The following is a 17,984-nucleotide window of genomic DNA, read 5'->3' as shown; positions in this document are numbered from 1 at the left end:
TCTCACCGCTCTCATTGGTGCTCATCCTGCTTCGTGGATATAGGCTGTGAGTAGGACTGTACATTCGTCTCACCGCTCTCACTCGTGCTCATCCTGCTTCGTGGATATAGCGAGTGAGTAGGACTGTACATTTGTCTCACTGCTCTCACTCGTGCCCATCCTGCGTCGTGATTATAGGAAGTGAGTAGGACTGTACATTCGTCTCGCCGCCCTCACTCGTGCTCATGCTGCTTCGTGGATATAGCCTGTGAGTAGGACTGCACATCTCTCTCGCTGCTCTCACTCGTGCTCATCCTGCTTCGTGGATATAGGAAGTGAGTAGGACTGTACATTCGTCTCGCTGCTCTCACTTGTGCTCATCATGCGTCGTGGATATAGTTTGTGAGTAGGACTGTACATTCGTCTTGCTGCTCTCACTCGTGCTCATCCTGCTTCGTGGATATAGCGAGTGAGTAGGACTGTACATTCGTCTTGCTGCTCTCACTCGTGCTCATCCTGCTTCGTGGATATAGGCTGTGAGTAGGACTGTACATCTCTCTCGCTGCTCTCACTCGTGCTCATCATGCGTTGTGGATATAGCTTGTGAGTAGGACTGTACATCTCTCTCGCTGCTCTCACTTGTGCTCATCATGCGTCGTGGATATAGTTTGTGAGTAGGACTGTACATTCGTCTCACCGCTCTCACTCGTGCTCATCCTGCTTCGTGGATATAGAACGTGAGTAGGACTGTACATTCGTCTCGCTGCTCTCACTTGTGCTCATCATGCGTCGTGGATATAGGAAGTGAGTAGGACTGTACATTCGTCTCGCTGCTCTCACTCGTGCTCATCCTGCTTCGTGGATACAGCTTGTGAGTAGGACTGTACATTCGTCTCGCCGCTCTCACTCGTGCTCATCCTGCTTCGTGGATATAGCGAGTGAGTAGGACTGTACATTCGTCTCACCACTCTCACTCATGATCATCCTGCGCCGTGGGTATAGCGAGTGAGTAGGACTGTACATTCGTCTCACCGCTCTCACTCGTGCTCATGCTGCGTCGTGGATATAGGCTGTGAGTAGGACTGTACATTCGTCTCACCGCTCTCACTCGTGCTCATCCTGCTTTGTGGATATAGCAAGTGAGTAGGACTGTACACTCGTCTCGCCGCTCTCACTCGTGCTCATCCTGCTTTGTGGATATAGCAAGTGAGTAGGACTGTACATTTGTCTCACCGCTCTCATTGGTGCTCATCCTGCTTCGTGGATATAGGCTGTGAGTAGGACTGTACATTCGTCTCACCGCTCTCACTCGTGCTCATCCTGCTTCGTGGATATAGGAAGTGAGTAGGACTGTACATTCGTCTCGCTGCTCTCACTTGTGCTCACCCTGCGTTGTGGGTATAGGAAGTGAGTAGGACTGTACATTCGTCTCACCGCTCTCACTTGTGCTCATCCTGCGTCGTGGATATAGGAAGTGAGTAGGACTGTACATTCGTCTTGCTGTTCTCACTCGTGCTCATCCTGCTTCGTGGATATAGAACGTGAGTAGGACTGTACATTCGTCTTGCTGCTCTCACTCGTGCTCATCCTGCTTCGTGGATATAGGCTGTGAGTAGGACTGTACATCTCTCTCGCTGCTCTCACTCGTGCTCATCCTGCGTCGTGGATATAGGAAGTGAGTAGGACTGTACATTTGTCTCACCGCTCTCACTCGTGCTCATCCTGCTTCGTGGATATAGGAAGTGAGTAGGACTGTACATTCGTCTCGCTGCTCTCACTTGTGCTCATCATGCGTCGTGGATATAGTGGGTGAGTAGGACTGTACATTCGTCTCGCTGCTCTCACTCGTGCTCATCCTGCTTCGTGGATATAGCGAGTGAGTAGGACTGTACATTCGTCTCGCCGCTCTCACTCGTGCTCATCCTGCTTCGTGGATATAGCGAGTGAGTAGGACTGTACATTCGTCTCACCACTCTCACTCATGATCATCCTGCGCCGTGGGTATAGCGAGTGAGTAGGACTGTACATTCGTCTCACCGCTCTCACTCGTGCTCATGCTGCGTCGTGGATATAGGCTGTGAGTAGGACTGTACATTCGTCTCACCGCTCTCACTCGTGCTCATCCTGCGTCGTGGGTATAGTCAGTGAGTAGGACTGTACATCTCTCTCGTTGCTCTCACTTGTGCTCATCATGCGTCGTGGATATAGGAAGTGAGTAGGACTGTACATTTGTCTCACCGCTCTCACTCGTGCTCATCCTGCTTCGTGGATATAGAACGTGAGTAGGACTGTACATTCGTCTCACCGCTCTCACTCTTGCTCATCCTGCTTCGTGGATATAGGAAGTGAGTAGGACTGTACATTCGTCTCACCGCTCTCACTCGTGCTCATCCTGCTTCATGGATATAGCCTGTGAGTAAGGCTCTACCTTTGTCCATTAACCCTAAATTTTGCTCATTCTACCTGACAAATTTAGCTGGTATGTACGATCCCAGGCCGGCTTTGCGATCCTTAAACTTTGGTTTTACCCGTCTTTTTCTCATGACTATGTACGCATATGACTTTATAGCCTTCCAATCGTTTTTGGTTGTTCAACGATCTTTAGTTTTTTATTCATTTTCGGCGCTTAACAAGAATGCGCCACAACCACAGAGAGCCACTTTGGATTTTGAACAGAATCTTTCCGATACTGTCTCATCTGTCATGGTTCTTTCTTTTCCTCGCTTTTTCTGCTCTATGACAACCATTGTTTTAGACCTCCACCCAGATTCTCAACCTTCTTACAACCCATGGCTGCGTCGATATCACCCCATCGATTGATTTATCTTTGTGCTCCAATCATCCAGTCGCTGCTGGCGGCTTGGGTGATATATTCGTTGGTCGACTTCGTACTGGAACACGCGTTGCCATCAAAGTGTTTCGGTCTTATGACGTATCAAACGAGCTAGCTGGAAAGTACCACAAGGCAGGTAGCCCGGCACTCCATCGTTGTGCAACTCACATTGAGAATATGTTCAGCGAGCCGCACGGGAGATTCATACATGGTCGAAATGCCAGCATCCCAATGTCGTTGAGTTGATCGGCCTGACAGTATTCCGCGAATGTTTGGCGATGGTGTCTGAGTGGGAAGACAACGGAAACATGCCACACTACCTGTCACGCAACCCAACGGTCAATAGGTGCCAGCTAGTGAGTCGAGTTGGTGTTACGTGTCTCTATCCATCAGGCGTCCTCACGCCGGACTCCCAGAGCAAGTCTATCTGCGCAGGAGTCTTATACCTACACAACATGGACATCGTGAGTAGAGTGACTGCATATCAAAACCAGGCTGTCGCCCACCTTTGCTTCTATGTTTGACCTCGGTTCATCAGGTACATGGGGACCTGAAAGGAGTACGAGGCATACCAATCTCAGCTTTCTTGACTCCCTGAATAACTAACTACAGGCGAACGTTCTTATCGACCGCAACGGAGCTCCAAGACTGACCGACTTTGGCTGTGCCAGCTTTCTGAGTGCTACACTGCACTTCACGCAAACTAACACCGGTCCGAGCTACTCGGTTAGATGGACAGTAAGCTGGAGCCGAACATCTTCCTGTCGTTCGGTAAGCTCACGTCATGTTATCATAGGCCCCGGAGATACTACGAGGGAAGACTGGTCATACAAAGGAAGGAGACATATATGCGCTTGGAATGGTAAGGTGACCCCATCCTTTCGTGTAAATGAAACTGACTTCTAGCTGCAGACTATTCTGGTGATTGTCTGAGTGGTTCTGCGGTAGTTGTGTTTACTGATTTACAAATCAGGAAGCATTCACGACGGAGGTTCCGTTCTCTGGCCGGTCTGAGATCTCGCTCTACCGGCATATTTTAGATAGAAAAAAGACGCCCTCACGGCCCGGGAGCATCATACCTGAGAGGAGCATACTTGGGAACGTACTGTGGGCGATACTTATGAGCTGCTGGTCGTACAATCCTGCGGGTCGTCCGACAGCTCAGGATGTTCATACACTGGCGAGTCAAGTCTTTGCTCTACTTCGGGAGGTTTGACTAATTTCTGAAGCCCGGACAGATGTTACCCCTGAGTCCTGAATCACTACAGGTAATCGCAGAGGAGCCTGAAGATGATGATCATGACGATTGAGTGGTCCTGACTCATCGCCAAGAAGGGGTTTCGTGTGATGGTTGGGTTGAATAGTATGCATGTAAACATAATTGCTTTCTATAACCCTAAGTTTAGCATCCCACATGCGAAGTTGTATGTGCTGTGAGACTGCCCCTGTGGATATAGAAAATTCCATTTATTTATCTTGAGTTACTATTGCTCACTAACATTCTTTGTAGCTATGGAACTATGAGGAATAGGTATCGGCAATGGCGAGATCTAACTTGGCCGGCGCTGTGTGCACTTGTTCGCTGATTGTATAATCTTCTATCAACCGGAAATTCTATTGGCTGCTACCAGGAAACGCGGTGGAAGGTGCAGTGTACCACACATTCCAGAGATACAAAGGAAGGTTGTGCAATTATGCATTGAGTTTACGCGAGAAGTAGTTCAAACGAGACTCTACCCCAATTATGGAGAACGCAACTATACTGGTCGGAACAGAAACCTCCGAATAATTAGTCTCATATTGCAAGGACCTCTCGGTTATCAAGTCGCGAAGCTTTTTACAAGACTGATCGGCTAGTACTGCAAAGCGAAAATGCAGGCCAAGACCCGGGTTACAAGCTCGGGCGTTAAACTGACCCGTGGGTACAGTATAGCACATAGGCGACAAGATCACTAGACGAGTGCTGCGGAATGGTTATGGCTTTAACGCGGAACGTCACGCACTACCATACTATGGGCCCAGGTTTGCGACACATAGCCGCCGGGATAAGGTTAGGCACGTAGCGGAATTGCTTGCGGTCAGGGAACAAGCCCTAGGCGATCGCCTCAACCCGGAGGAATAATGGGTCATAAAGGCTCCTGTCTAAGAAGAGGCCAGGAAATCCTGGGCTATAATATACAAGGCAACACCTTGGTTTAAAGTTAAAAGCAAATACTAGTACAATGCCAGGACATCAATTCTCTGAAAGTAACCCCACAGTTACAGATCACAGAAGCTAGCGGCCTTTTGGCGAGCGTTAGAATATTAAACCCGACCAGGCCTGGGATGAAACTGGGCCGTTTGGAGCATCACCATGAGCCATGAAGGTGCGGATTTTGACAAAGATCCGCGCCTTGGGGGTGCACGGTGGCTCGGGGATAGAACTATAGGCCCAAAGGTGGTATTTGTATTGGCTCGTGAATGAGCATTTAATTATATATTACGTTCGAGAAGTACACATCGAGCAAGCCAGAAAGAGATTTCTGAGAACCTGATAGCAACCGATCAGGTTCAAGAAATTGGGCTCATGATGGCCACAGCAGTACATACATTTGAGGAATTCATAATTATTACTCTACGAAGGCCCAAGCAGGGGCCAACAAGGTTCAGTGAGATTAAAAACAAGCTGATGGTACCAAGGAAGCTCTCCAGTTTACGCCCTCAATCCCGCCGTGAATTTATGAATGCGCTCAAGTCCCAACCCGGGTGGCCGGACCTAGTTCGACGGCGCTTAACTCACTGGCATCCTACGACGTGTCAGGGTCTAGTCATTCGTCACCATTCCTCGACGATGCGGCTCCGGTCGAGCGCGTTCCTATGGCTCTGGGCTCTACGATATGTATCGGCACTCGAGGAATCAGAGGCGGGAGTCATAGACTGGCACAAGGAGCTTGTCGGAGTCCCTTTGACTGACTCTACTAAAGCATGACCGATGTTTATTCGGTCAGACCCCAGCTCACCGACAAAGAAAACCGGAATGGCAGTTGCGACGAAGAGCAACGTGCTTGCCGTGTTAAACCCTGGGAGCACAGGGAATGTTGGTCTGTGCTATTTTTATGACGACATTTGAGTTGTGCTCATTTCCTTCAGTGTGGCGAAGGGAGTTTGACCAAGCTGAGGGTCGGATACTACAGTACAAGACTCACCGCGATGGTACGTCTCTTTCCAATGCAACCGTGACTCGACGCCAATATAACTCGTAGCCCTGGTCTCTATATCCGGACCTGGGGGGTCACACGTCCGATTATTTGAAGCATTTACCGGAAGCCTGCTTTGGGAACGCCAGCTGCACTCGCCGTCGCTGGGGCGCTTACTCGAACCTGCCAATCTCGGGGTAGACATTACGTTCTGGCACGAACTGAGCGATATTGACGCGTATGTTCTCACCAATGGGCACACAGTCAGTCGATTGGAGGGAAAGTCAGGAAAGACAGTTTGGAGCTGGAACACAGATGATATCAGGTGTGAAATACCCAGTCGAGCTATTTATGACTGCTAACAGGTTTACTAGTACCCTCTTGACACGCGTCGTTCTCTCATCGACATCTATACATACCGTTGGTCTGATTAAAACCGATTCTTATGCCCTGACGATCACCACACTGGACCGCCAAACTGGCGCTCTGGTTTCCCAGTCCCAAGTACCCTCGCAAATCACACGTGGAATGCGAGATGTGTTTGTGCTCAATACTCATGATACAAAAGCGCCTGCTGTGGTGTGGTTCGAGAAGCACGATGGAACATTACACTCGGTTGTATTAGATTCGAATATCTTATCGCCTGAAATCGCATCGACCAAGACCAGGTTTGCCAAGGTGCACGATGTGCAACTTGACAATGAAGGGTTGTTTGTTGCCGAGACCAAAGATGAGCTTCCGTATGTATTTGGTATGTATTCGACTGGGCTGAAGCAAGAATGGGATTTCGATGATTCGGTTTGTCGTCTGCGTTCTTGTCTTAGTTGATCTTACCTTTGTGTTAGGCTGTCTCCAAGAGTGAAACTCCATCGTTGTTTAGCGGGTCACTTGATCGAGAGGGAAATGCGTACATTGCTCGCGTATTTTGGTCTCTCAGTACCGGCGTGAGTCCCCCCACACATATTTTCCTCATTCCCACTAAGCTCGTCTTTAGCTTGCCCATATTCACACGTACGCTGCTCATGGATCTGAAGGAAAAGGAATCAGTACTGGCGCCACCTTCCCCTTCAATACTGCTGAACACGGGGTGATTTTGCACGTATGTCTGCTATCAGATTATTCAAACGCATAAAGCGACTCACGTGTATGCACAGTGTGCCATTGACGCGTTCATGCCCCACTCTTATAGCATTCAACACCGCATGCTTTTGACTACATCGACTGGAGCAGTTCAACTCTGGCAACTACACGATCTTCAATGGACGCGTGACGAAGCGTTGACTGATATCAAAGTGGCCGCGCTCGTCGATCTCCCGGAACGTAAGATTGCGGAAGAGATTGCGTCATCCGAGCATCGAGGGTTCTTGGAAAGGCTGATTTTTCATATCGTTGCTGCCCAGGTACGCGGTTCATTTTTTCGTGTACCCGTAGACTTATATTCTCCGTAGAACCTCCCTCAATATATTGCTCAGTTTTCGAAACGCTTTGCTACAGGGACGTACACTATCACTCCCGGTTCTTCCTCATCTCTCGACCGCGACCCATTCGGATTCCGTAAAGTGCTCGTCGTAGCTACGGGCTATGGTACGCTTCTCGGAATTGACACGGCGCAAGGAAACGTAGTTTGGCGCAAGATCATTGGCGTTAGTTCGACCGGACCAGCAGACGTGATTCCGTTCAAGATGTTTGTGACCAAGAGCGCACTAGAAGGACCCGATCCGGAAGTCGTACTCGTCGCAGAGAAAAAGTTGCGCGGAAGGGTACGATTTTTCCCGCGTGTATTGAATGAGCACTAATATCCGGCTTGGCAGAAAACAAAGACCTCGGTGGTGTTCCATTTCGCGGCGCTCACCGGACGTTGGGTTTCTGGCGGTGCTGCAGGGATCCAGGTCTCGGAGACCGAGGTTGCGGAGGCGTTCATTCTTCCTGGACAATCGAACACGATTGGGATTGTCTCGGCGGACGGAAAGGTGGGTTTAACTACGTAATTATCTCGACCGCGCTCACACTCTCATAGGTTCACGTTTATCCTAAATCTCAACCTACAGTCGATGCAGCTTCTCAGTTATACTTTACTCGTGCTATTGGATCTGAGCTACGCGGCTTTGCTCTCGAATCTGACCTATCTACCCCTGCCATCGAGACATGGAAGAAAGCGTTCACGTTGCCGGCCACCTTCCCCAATACCGCTGCTTCCCGCCTCGAAGTCATCCACCGCTCAGTGTCTCCAATCGCATCGTACGGAAAGGTCATGGGAGACCGGTCGACATTGTACAAGTACCTCAACCCAAACGTCGCCGCTATCCTCGCTGCGGATTGTGCCGTGCGAGTCGTCGATCTCGTTTCCGGAGCGATTGTTTTTGATTCGGGCGCTCTCCCTGCACCATGTATACCCCCCAAAGTCGCATTTGTGGAGAACTGGCTGGTTTATGCTCATGAGGTGGGCGGGAACTCTACGGACAAGGGGACCAAGGTCGTTTCTGTGGAGTTGTACGAGGGTCTAGGAAAGGACGATAAAACTAATAGGTTGGTAGTGTTCTTGACAGTTGTGGGCAGTGTTAACATATGATGATAGCGTTGAGTCTTCGAGTTTTTCGGAGAAGAGCGTCAAACTGCATGCGATACAACAATCATTCCTATTTCCATATCCTATTGTGGCCCTTGGTACGACCAGTACCAAGTTTGGAATTTCTACCAAGGGGCTTATGTGTAAGTTTATGTTGCCCCGGACATAGGTTTCTAACTGACGGGAATGTCAGTGGCCACGTGCAAAAACCAAATTTACCATCTCCACCGACGCATTCTCGACCCTCGTCGCCCTCTCCAAAAACCGACGGCTCAAGATCAGGAAGAGATGCTCTTCCAGTACGAGCCTGTTCTTCCACCCGACACACGGCGTATCGTTACGCATAAAAATCAAGTGAGTTCTCGTCCTCATTCTACGTATTCTAACTACTGACATCACCCGCAAGGTCTTGGGGACAAAACACATCATTGGGGCTCCGACCCTACTCGAGTCCACATCCTGCGTGCTCGCATATGGTCTCGACCTATTCCACACCCGAGTCACTCCATCCGGAACATTCGATCTCTTGGGTGCTGGATTCAACAAGCTACAGTTGTTGTTGACGATTGTAGGGTTGAGTGTGGCGATTGTGGTTGTGCGACCGCTTGTAGCGAGGAAGCAGTTGCATGCGGTGTGGTATCAGTGAAATTCTTGTGTATTTTGGATAGAAGTGTAATGTAACTATTATTCCTGAGTCAAATGGCCGTTCCTCCGAATTACGGGTGATATACTAAGAGTGGCAGTCTGTTTTTATTCGCTGATGAGTGCCTTAGCAATGTGTTGGGCCCATAGCCACACTTGTGATGCATTGAGAACCACGTGATGATCGGCAACTCGCCTGATCTCATTATTTTCCTCATCCACAACCACAAACGAAGGATGGGCCGAGTGCAGCCTGACTGAGGTCGGCAGTTCGAACAGTATATCGCAGTCTACAATGCAGCAGATGCCAACGGATGGATAAGTTCGGTAGTAGCGATTGAACAACATGCCCTGGATGCAATCAAGCGAATTGGCGAATTTACACCAGATAAACCTAATCATGACGTGACCATCTCAGATCTTCGATTTATACTCGAGTTCTCTCGCTCTGTATCTTCGTATACCACTCTTGCGTCTCTTCTACTGGCTGGAGGATGCATGCGCCTGTTGGCTATGATCAAAGCCTTAGGAAAGACTTTTGTGAGAGGTTCGAAATCTGCCTTGATGAACTTCAGCTAAGCAATCTTAGCCGTTCAGCTATGAGTATGGATATTTGTGCTTTAGGACCATGACTATTGCTCTTAGTTGCTGCCTCATCAGGAATAACTCTAAACTCGGCATAGTCACTAAGTATATGAAGGAAGAGACTGTCAAAGACTCCTCATTTATTGAGACCCTATCGACGTTTGCCGCCATGACTGTGGAATATGCCATTGACCATGCTGCCGGCCCGGAAACAGAGACCTATAATTGTCTCATTGGGTGGTCTCGCTGTAGCGAGCACGCCTATCGTCTCTGGAACTGACGTGGGCAGTCTCTTGGCCGTTTTATGGGATGACAGAGAGCTGTTCTTGAAGGCGATGACCTATACAGTCTCGCCAGGTCTCTCTCCCGTTATTTACCTACTCTAGCGGTTTGTTGTCTACGAGTGGCGAGCCAAGTCTGGATTCAACTGAATGACCTCATTGCATCTCAAATTCGTATCCAGCTACCTCCAGAACAACTCTAGTTCTCGATCCCGAATACTAATCATCCCTTTTGTGGAAATATTTTGGCGCTCCTATCTCACCATTGGCCCCGAACAGCGGCGACCATTTCAGCTACTCAGTGCAATCGTGTACCGGGACACTCACGCGTGGGAGGAGAGCCCCAAACATAGCCATCTTGATGATTCAATCCAAATCATGCGTACTTTTACTAACCAGATATGGAAGCACGATTCCATATTTTCGTCCCCCGACTTGAGCGATGCACTCAACTTTATCTCCCACCACTCAATTCCTGGATGCGAAGACCAAGTGTCCGAGTTAATTAGAGCCACCGTGAGAGAACTTTGGAAGAGCTTCATGAATGCTAATGATGATGATGGTGAGGAGGAGGAGGAAGAAAAGGTTGCGGTCATGAATAACATCTGTACCACCTTTACCGGCATGACGTAAGGCTGTGCACTCCAGATGCTGTTACCTTTGCTGAGACTTGCGTACAGTCGGATACTAAGGCCCGTAACACAGCTCTCGGTGAAACCCCGGGCTGCCAAGGGGATCATTGAAGCCGTTGTTGAGTGTGGACTTCTCGATTTGGTCGGAAGATTGTTGCTCTCCATGGAGCCCTCAATTTATCAATTGTTCCCTTCCGGTGCTGATGAATCGAGCGAGTGCCCTCGTCGTTGTATAAAGAACTAAGGCTCAACCACACGGTCCATTTCAGAACGAAGCGGAAGCTTGTCTCACACTAGTGATGCGCTGTTCAACACCATATCTAAACTATGCCCCAAGGAGATAGTAACCGAATGCTTTAAGCGGTACGAATTAGAATGGTGGAAGTTTTTGCAACATCTCTATTTTCTCGAACGGATGTCGATTGGACCACGAAACGCTTCAGCTTTCCATGGTCTGGCTACCGAAGTTTGGAAGTGGATCTGAGAGTCTTTGGGATTTTTGGGGTCTGTCAGGAAATTATTTGTATGCATGTATTCTAGGTGCGCCAAACCCAGTATCCGGATAGGAGCCGAGCATGTGTGTGGACGATGCCCCGAAAAGGTGTACTGTAGTGGGAGGTGTCAAATGATGTAGGTTGGGATTCTCTCTTGTGTGATCGTAATAACTGATTATATTTAACTTGGTTTCGATGCAGGGATTGGGTTTCTGGGACTGGAGATGAAAATACTAGAAATCGCGCCCATCCTATTAGATTCTCGCGCCCACAGACAAGTAGCTCTGCACACTGAGATGGCGAGTACTTTTGAGCTTATATTTCCCTTTACCTCGCACTTGTTGAATCAGTCGTACATACATTTGTATAAATAATTGATGGGTAATATGGAAGGAGTTTCTCAAGCAAATCAAGCACATAAGTACCCCTGTGATCGATACATTTACTGGCTCGACTTGATGACAGGTTATGTCAAACGAGACAAAATAGCGGTAAAGGCTCCTGAATTCGTTGCTCGGCACGTCAAGTCGAATTGAGAGTTTGCTCCATTTGGCAGTCCTCCCCATATTGTTTTCATGTGCTCGGATCCCCTTTCTGTAGATTCTCATCTAGAAATTTCTTCTAGGATATTCAGTGGTGGTGTCCTTGCCCAAGACCCGCGCGAGGCGACAGTTGCAATCATCCAATCGAATTCAATTGGCGCCAATTACGAGGGTATGAATTGGTCACTTGGCCCTGAGGCCTAATTGAAACGGTAGGTCACGGGCAAGGATAATCATGGATTCCAGGAAGTAATTGGTACGATCTAACTTCTAATTACTCGATCATGGTCTCCGCTTCCGAGATTTGGAATGCGGTGCTCCCCAGTGAGGGTGCTGTTTGTAAATTGAAAAAGCCCCTTATGGGCTCAAATATTACTCAAAATGGGCAAAAATCCGTGGTTGAGCCAGATATACTTGGTTAATTAGCTACTTTCCGTTTTTCCATTATGTTAGCCCAATATGCCTGAAGCAAGCGTGAAAGGATAGACAAAACATCCTGGTGCTTGCGTTTATGTTTGCTCAAAATAATTACTTATTTAAGTTGTTGTTATGCAGGTTACTACCGAAGTGATATGTTGCATCAGAGTGAACAAAATTGCCGCAAGAACCACTGTATTGGCAGCCACTCATAATCTATTCATTTAAACTCATAGTGTCATGTCTGTCTTTCCAGACACGGGACACTTACAATGGATTGGGAGGTAAACACAGAGCAGGAACAGGGTTGGATGAAGAACATGAGATATTTGTGCATGATTCAACCAGGGAACTGTCAACTCATAAGCAATACTGCATCAAGTTCAACAGCATTGTATGTTATGCTCCATGATACTTTTCATGCTCAAATGACACGGTGAACCCCTAAAGTATGGAAAATCCGCATGACATCCAGATTTTGCCAAGACCATGCCAATTATGTTAATTATGTGAACCTGTGTGGTACACTCATGCTTGCATACTCATAGTCCCTCCCGAATCTTGTGGTGAAGCTTCTCTCTTGGGGCTATGTGCGGGTGTCTCATCTATATCCATCAGGCGACCCACCCAGGTGACCTATTATGTACACTTATCACCGGGGAAGAATCACCTCGAAGATCCTCAATAATAGCATATTCTAAAAGGCCCAAATTCCTTTCAACAGAAGTGGATGGAAAAACCAAGGCCCCTAATTATACGTTACCAATTATTACCCTGTAATGAACATGATGAGATCTTGATAAATTATGGCATAGGATCAACCCAAGCACTAATCACAGGTTGGTTTGATTGTGGATTACGCGGGAATGGTAACAGGTAGAATCCACTTCCTCCGAGCTTCTCTTGATGTGCTCATAGTGAACCATCTGTCATGACCATGGATCCGGGTCGAGCACGGGGAGTGATCTATGCCATTACAAGATCTCAAACACATGGAGTTTAAACTATGGGGGGCGCAAAGTCTGATATGGGTGTCCCAGAGAGTCCAAGCAACTACCAATACGTTGCTTCTATGTCACAAACGATTGAAAAAGCACCAGAGTGAGTATATAAACAGCATTCTTGCGGGGCTCAAACCATTCATCGCACCCAGTACTGATACTTCTCACTGCTTGTTGTCCACCATCATGTATTTCCTTGCATCTTTGGCTACCATTGCTCTTGCATCTCAAGGCGCCCTCGCTGCGACTGCCTTTGGATGGGCTACTGGTACAACCGGAGGTGCAGCGGCGGCCGAGGCCATTCCTTCTTCAACACAACAGCTAAAACAATGGAAAGGCCACCCTTGAATTTTAATTTGAGACCATAGAGCTGACCTCCAGCTTTAGGCTTGAAGATAGCACTCCTCGGACCATCATACTTGACAAGACATATGATTTTACCGATACAGAGGTATAATCTGTTGTCAAGCTCACTTTGAAACCAAGAGGCTAATTAATTCTGCAGGGAGATGCCACTGGACCAGGATGTGTTCCATGGACTTGCTCACCCAACGCTCAGCTTGCGCTTGATGGACCTAACTGGTGTGCTTCCACTCCAACCAAGGTGTGTGATTGTGGTACCCACGGAATTTCGTAGAAGAGCTCAGTCATATTCACTAAGGGGACCTTTACCTATAAAAAAGCTGCTACTACGGCCATTCGAATTGGCTCAAATAAGACACTGCGTGGAAAGGGCAATAGTGGATGGATGTGAGTACTTGTTGAATAAGACAGAATGGACGGTTAATAGTTACCTAGCAAAGGAAAAGGTCTAAGTATTGTGGGTTCAACGAATATTATCATACAAAACATCCGTATTTCGGACTTGAACCAGAAGTATGTTTGGGGAGGAGATGCACTCACAATCTGGGGAGGAAGTAAAATCTGGGTAGGTCGCAATCGATTTGCATATAATTTTATGATGACTTACCAGGAAGTCTTAGATTGACCACAACTATGTAAGCCGATAGTAGTAATTCAGATATCCTGAATACTAAACCTAGATGGGTCGGATAGTTCAAAGATGTTGGTCGACAGTTTATTGTTACGGTTAGTTGCCTATTTATCAGAGTCATATAGCATAGCGTGCTAATCGTATCGCGTGGAACAGGGGTTTGATCCTTCTATGCAAGTCACAATCTCAAACAACTATTTCGATGGGCGAGCGTAAGTGTTTCATGAAATATTCAGCTCTGAATAGCAAACCGATCGTATTTTTGTAGAACCTACACGTGAGTACTCGGTAATTCGGCTCGCAGTCAGACCTAATCAACCGTATCTGGACAAATAGACCATTCTGCGATGGTAAGCCTCTTAAAGGAGCAAGTGAGATAGTTTTTTGCTAAAGCAACGTATTGAAGGATATCACTACTGGGGCACAATAGTTAGCGGGAAGGCCGACACTGTCACCTTTGCATATAATTAGTAAGTGCCAATGCCAAAGATCATCCAATTACCTAACCCACTCCTCCTTATTCAAGCGTCTATCATGCATCGTAAGATTTTTCTCAATAGAGCCCGTGGTCACTATCTTATTGGTATCACTGTAATCAGGGGACGTGCTCCTAAGGTAGGAGGCGATGCTTCTAGCACACGTAAGTTCTCTACTAGCACGAGCACACACCTCGATCATTAACCAAATCTTGGTATAACCGTCAGAAACAATACACATGTACAACAAGTAGGATTTATTTGTAAAATGACCCGCTATCACCTGTATTAACTTTCGTCTAGTTACTTCCACGATATCAGTGGCCACGCACTTGATGCGGCTGGCGGGGCACGCATTCTGTTTGAAGGCAATTACATTGAGTCGGTTCGTAGCAGCAGTATCATTTCACGGGATAAAGGCACTAAGTATCAACTCTCAGGTCAAGACACCTTCAACGGGTAACAAGGATGGAGCCGTATTTGCTCCTACCTCTTCATCAATGAATGCCCAGTGCGCCAACGCCATTGGTAGAAACTGTGTATCCAATACTCTGTGCGCTGATTTATTCACTCATTCCATACGTTTATTAATCTGCTGCTCCATAGCGTATCCTCAGGGAGCCTTTCCAATGCAGCCAACTCAGGAGTTTTGGGTGATTTCAAGAAAGTTTGTATCATTATCATACTTTCACGCAGATTATACATGAACTAATGGCGTGCCTTCAAAATTCAGTCCTTTGTCACATCGAACAGGGTTCTCGACGCCTCTGCGGTCAAGGCCCACGTTCTCGCCAATGCGGGACTAGGAAAGATTTAATGAATTGTTGGGGTTATTTAGGCAACATGCATAGATAACGGAGCGGCTTCACGAGACGATATCGGAAAATAACCTCATGCAGACATACATGGATAAATATTTGGTTACCAATGAGACATATATGACATGGAATCCACTGAAGGACGCCATTAAACTTCATTGAAGCTGGTACTTAATGACGGTGCTTTGTATTTTACCAATGCAAAGTCATATACCGTTGGGTCCGGGAAAGCTGGACAGATTTTACTAAGAACTCATCGATCAAATGTATAACCGGGTACATTCAAAAATATTACGGCTTTCCCCTAATACCCCCTGATGGAGATATTGAGCAATTTCACGGGTTACGGCTAGGCACTAGAGAACGAATTCATGCTTGATAATAATCGACCAGACGCTCGGAAATCTGAGAAGTACGCTTGACTAGCTGAAAATATCATTGGTCTTGTTGTAGAGTTCCTACGCGATCTGGCGAATTGTGCTTCAGTATAGTCAAGCCAATGCCAATGGGGCGTTGCTCACAATAACGTAAATTAGGAGGAAATAATACGAGCCGGGGAGCATGTCTCTCGAGACCCTGCTATGATTTTTTACAAAACAAGACTCACGGACATGACTTCTTTTTCTCCAGTAAGCGCCATGTTCTTGGGCAATATATTTTCGATGAGGAATAGCTAGCTAGCTATTCTGGGGCCACTGGCCTTGCTTTGCTTTCTGGGTTCCGTAGGTAGATCCCAACAAGTACATAATTTCCGAATGAGAAAACCGCACGGCAGAACATTTCAATCGTCATTGATATTTTCATGAATCCATATACAAAGCACGGCTTTTTGTGTGTGGAAAATCTCCAACTGGGGGTTTTACCATGATCAAGCAAGCCGCAGGGGGTCTAACTTAGGCCCTAGAAGTGACCTTGCGGGATCAAGTTCATTACTATGGTTCCAGTAAAGCTCTCCAACTAAATAAGGTGGCGCAGCGTAGCGAGCTGGGAAGCCGGCGCTTACTAGATCACGTGGGCCAGCTAGTCCAATTCCTCACCGGACACGGCCACTACGGCAAATACCATGCCCAATTCCATCACGATGTCGACCCCAGGTGCAATTGCAGGGAATGGGAAGAGACAGTAATCCATTTAACCACGTCCTGTCCCACTACGGCGGGACCAGGGGGGAACTTCGTGAGTTCTCTACCAAATCATCTGATCCTTCACTGTTCGGCTCCCGTGCAGGTCTTGAGGCAGTCGCAAAATTCATTGCCAAGACGGGCATAGGAAGAAGACGAGGAGGCCCGCCGGCTACCACTCAAACCACGTAGTATATACGCCCTTAAGGCCGCCATCTCACTCCCGCCCTTACGGCCTCTACCCAAGCAAGGCCTTAAGTCACCTGTATGTCGGCCTGCGACAGTTTCATCTTTCTGACCGTGCTACTTATGTTTGCGTGCCTGTGATATTTTCTTTTCTCCGTTTCTTTGTTTTCTGTTGTAGTGTTTCGCGGTTTGGTTCTCGGTTTTGTGAGTGGTTTGCCTAGCTTGCATGTAGCTCCCGTATTGTTTATATATGGACGTGTATCAATAAAAACTAGATCACGTGGCCTCCGTTTCTTGGATTCATATTTAATGAGTCGTCGTCTTCCACACTTCTTGAAATCGAAAAGAATCGCATATTCATATCATTCTATAGCATATATTTACTACATCACTAGCCTTATAAAGAAATATGAATGCATGACATAATCAAATGAGAGACACGAGTAGTACCGTTGACCTACTACAATAGAGACAAATCCAAAAACGTGAATAGAATCAAATGAAATAGAAAAGTAATTAATGCGACGCATATTCGCCCAACAAGAAATAAAAAAAAAGAAAACGAAAACGAAACAAAGACTTCAATCATTCAATGAAATACATGGATTCAACGCCTGCCGGGCACTGTGTTCCCCCAAGGTGCGGATTATCCGTGTAGAAATGCCTTGTATATACTAGAATAATCTAGTATCTTCCATGTAATTGAGTCAGTGTGAACTAACCAATAAGATATATGCGCAGTAATGCGCAGTAAGTACGCGTCACCCCTATAAGTGACTCGACTGGTTTGTTCGCGGGTATATAAGGGGCCAGTTCTGCCTCCTACCAACTCACCATTCTCTCTCAATCTCACTCTTGTTCATACTTTGTAATTAGTTAGACATTAATGTACATATTTGTTTCTATATACATCTTCAACTTCTTTCTACAATCCGCACCCAAAATCCGCACCATGGGGTCCGAATTTTCATTTCCGAGGCGCGTGACCTGCGGGGCAAAGTATAGTGAGGGTGCGGATTTTTGGCAAACTCCGCACCTTTTGGGTTCACGGTGGGGAAGAGGCCTATTCATAGCTTTCATATGTTTCAAGCTCGTTGCCAGTGCGCTTCAAACACACTCATAGGATTGATTCACAACATGATCCGGTAACGCTGATATTAAATCAACCCCGTCCGGTTGTTTCCACGGTATCAATGGTCACGCACTTAATGCGGCCGGTGGGGCACGTATTTTGTTCGAAG

The 17,984-nt window shown here is 47.2% G+C and overlaps 4 protein-coding genes across 4 annotated transcripts; all 4 read left to right on the top strand.

The window, feature by feature from the left end:
* Positions 1–2,378: 2,378 nt before the first annotated feature.
* RhiXN_08071 (kinase domain protein) lies at positions 2,379–4,122 on the top strand (the record flags this gene model as incomplete). Its single annotated transcript, XM_043327887.1, has 10 exons — positions 2,379–2,391; positions 2,456–2,685; positions 2,735–2,948; positions 3,002–3,276; positions 3,351–3,371; positions 3,425–3,550; positions 3,609–3,674; positions 3,725–3,733; positions 3,786–4,022; positions 4,051–4,122. 10 exons carry the CDS (start codon positions 2,379–2,381, stop codon positions 4,120–4,122), a joined length of 1,263 nt encoding a protein of 420 aa, XP_043183272.1.
* Positions 4,123–5,381: 1,259 nt separating this feature from the next.
* On the top strand, positions 5,382–5,780 carry RhiXN_08070 (endoplasmic reticulum auxin efflux carrier; the record flags this gene model as incomplete). The annotated part of the gene is made up of 1 exon (XM_043327886.1): positions 5,382–5,780. One exon carries the CDS (start codon positions 5,382–5,384, stop codon positions 5,778–5,780), a length of 399 nt encoding a protein of 132 aa, XP_043183271.1.
* A 3-nt stretch (positions 5,781–5,783) lies between these two features.
* Positions 5,784–10,938, top strand: RhiXN_08069 (endoplasmic reticulum membrane protein; the record flags this gene model as incomplete). Its single annotated transcript, XM_043327885.1, has 17 exons — positions 5,784–5,892; positions 5,942–6,004; positions 6,055–6,313; positions 6,363–6,786; positions 6,834–6,932; positions 6,983–7,087; positions 7,143–7,388; positions 7,437–7,748; positions 7,800–7,958; positions 8,006–8,514; positions 8,564–8,697; positions 8,748–8,908; positions 8,961–9,185; positions 9,467–9,736; positions 9,786–10,018; positions 10,245–10,691; positions 10,743–10,938. The coding sequence occupies 17 exons, from the start codon at positions 5,784–5,786 to the stop codon at positions 10,936–10,938; spliced, it is 3,951 nt and encodes a 1,316-aa protein (XP_043183270.1).
* A 2,215-nt stretch (positions 10,939–13,153) lies between these two features.
* On the top strand, positions 13,154–15,435 carry RhiXN_08068 (pectate lyase; the record flags this gene model as incomplete). The annotated part of the gene is made up of 19 exons (XM_043327884.1): positions 13,154–13,248; positions 13,301–13,428; positions 13,517–13,599; positions 13,654–13,752; positions 13,786–13,898; positions 13,947–14,076; positions 14,132–14,146; positions 14,205–14,237; positions 14,299–14,354; positions 14,411–14,419; positions 14,479–14,492; positions 14,549–14,612; positions 14,669–14,683; positions 14,742–14,782; positions 14,847–14,868; positions 14,922–15,003; positions 15,059–15,171; positions 15,225–15,285; positions 15,352–15,435. 19 exons carry the CDS (start codon positions 13,154–13,156, stop codon positions 15,433–15,435), a joined length of 1,257 nt encoding a protein of 418 aa, XP_043183269.1.
* Between the last annotated feature and the right edge of the window lie 2,549 nt (positions 15,436–17,984).

The sequence above is a fragment of the Rhizoctonia solani genome, chromosome 9 (assembly GCF_016906535.1).
Source record: "Rhizoctonia solani chromosome 9, complete sequence".
Classification (NCBI taxonomy): Eukaryota; Fungi; Basidiomycota; class Agaricomycetes; order Cantharellales; family Ceratobasidiaceae; genus Rhizoctonia; species Rhizoctonia solani.
The sequence above is the reverse complement of the archived record's forward strand: the minus strand, read 5'-3'. Positions and strand labels throughout refer to the sequence as shown.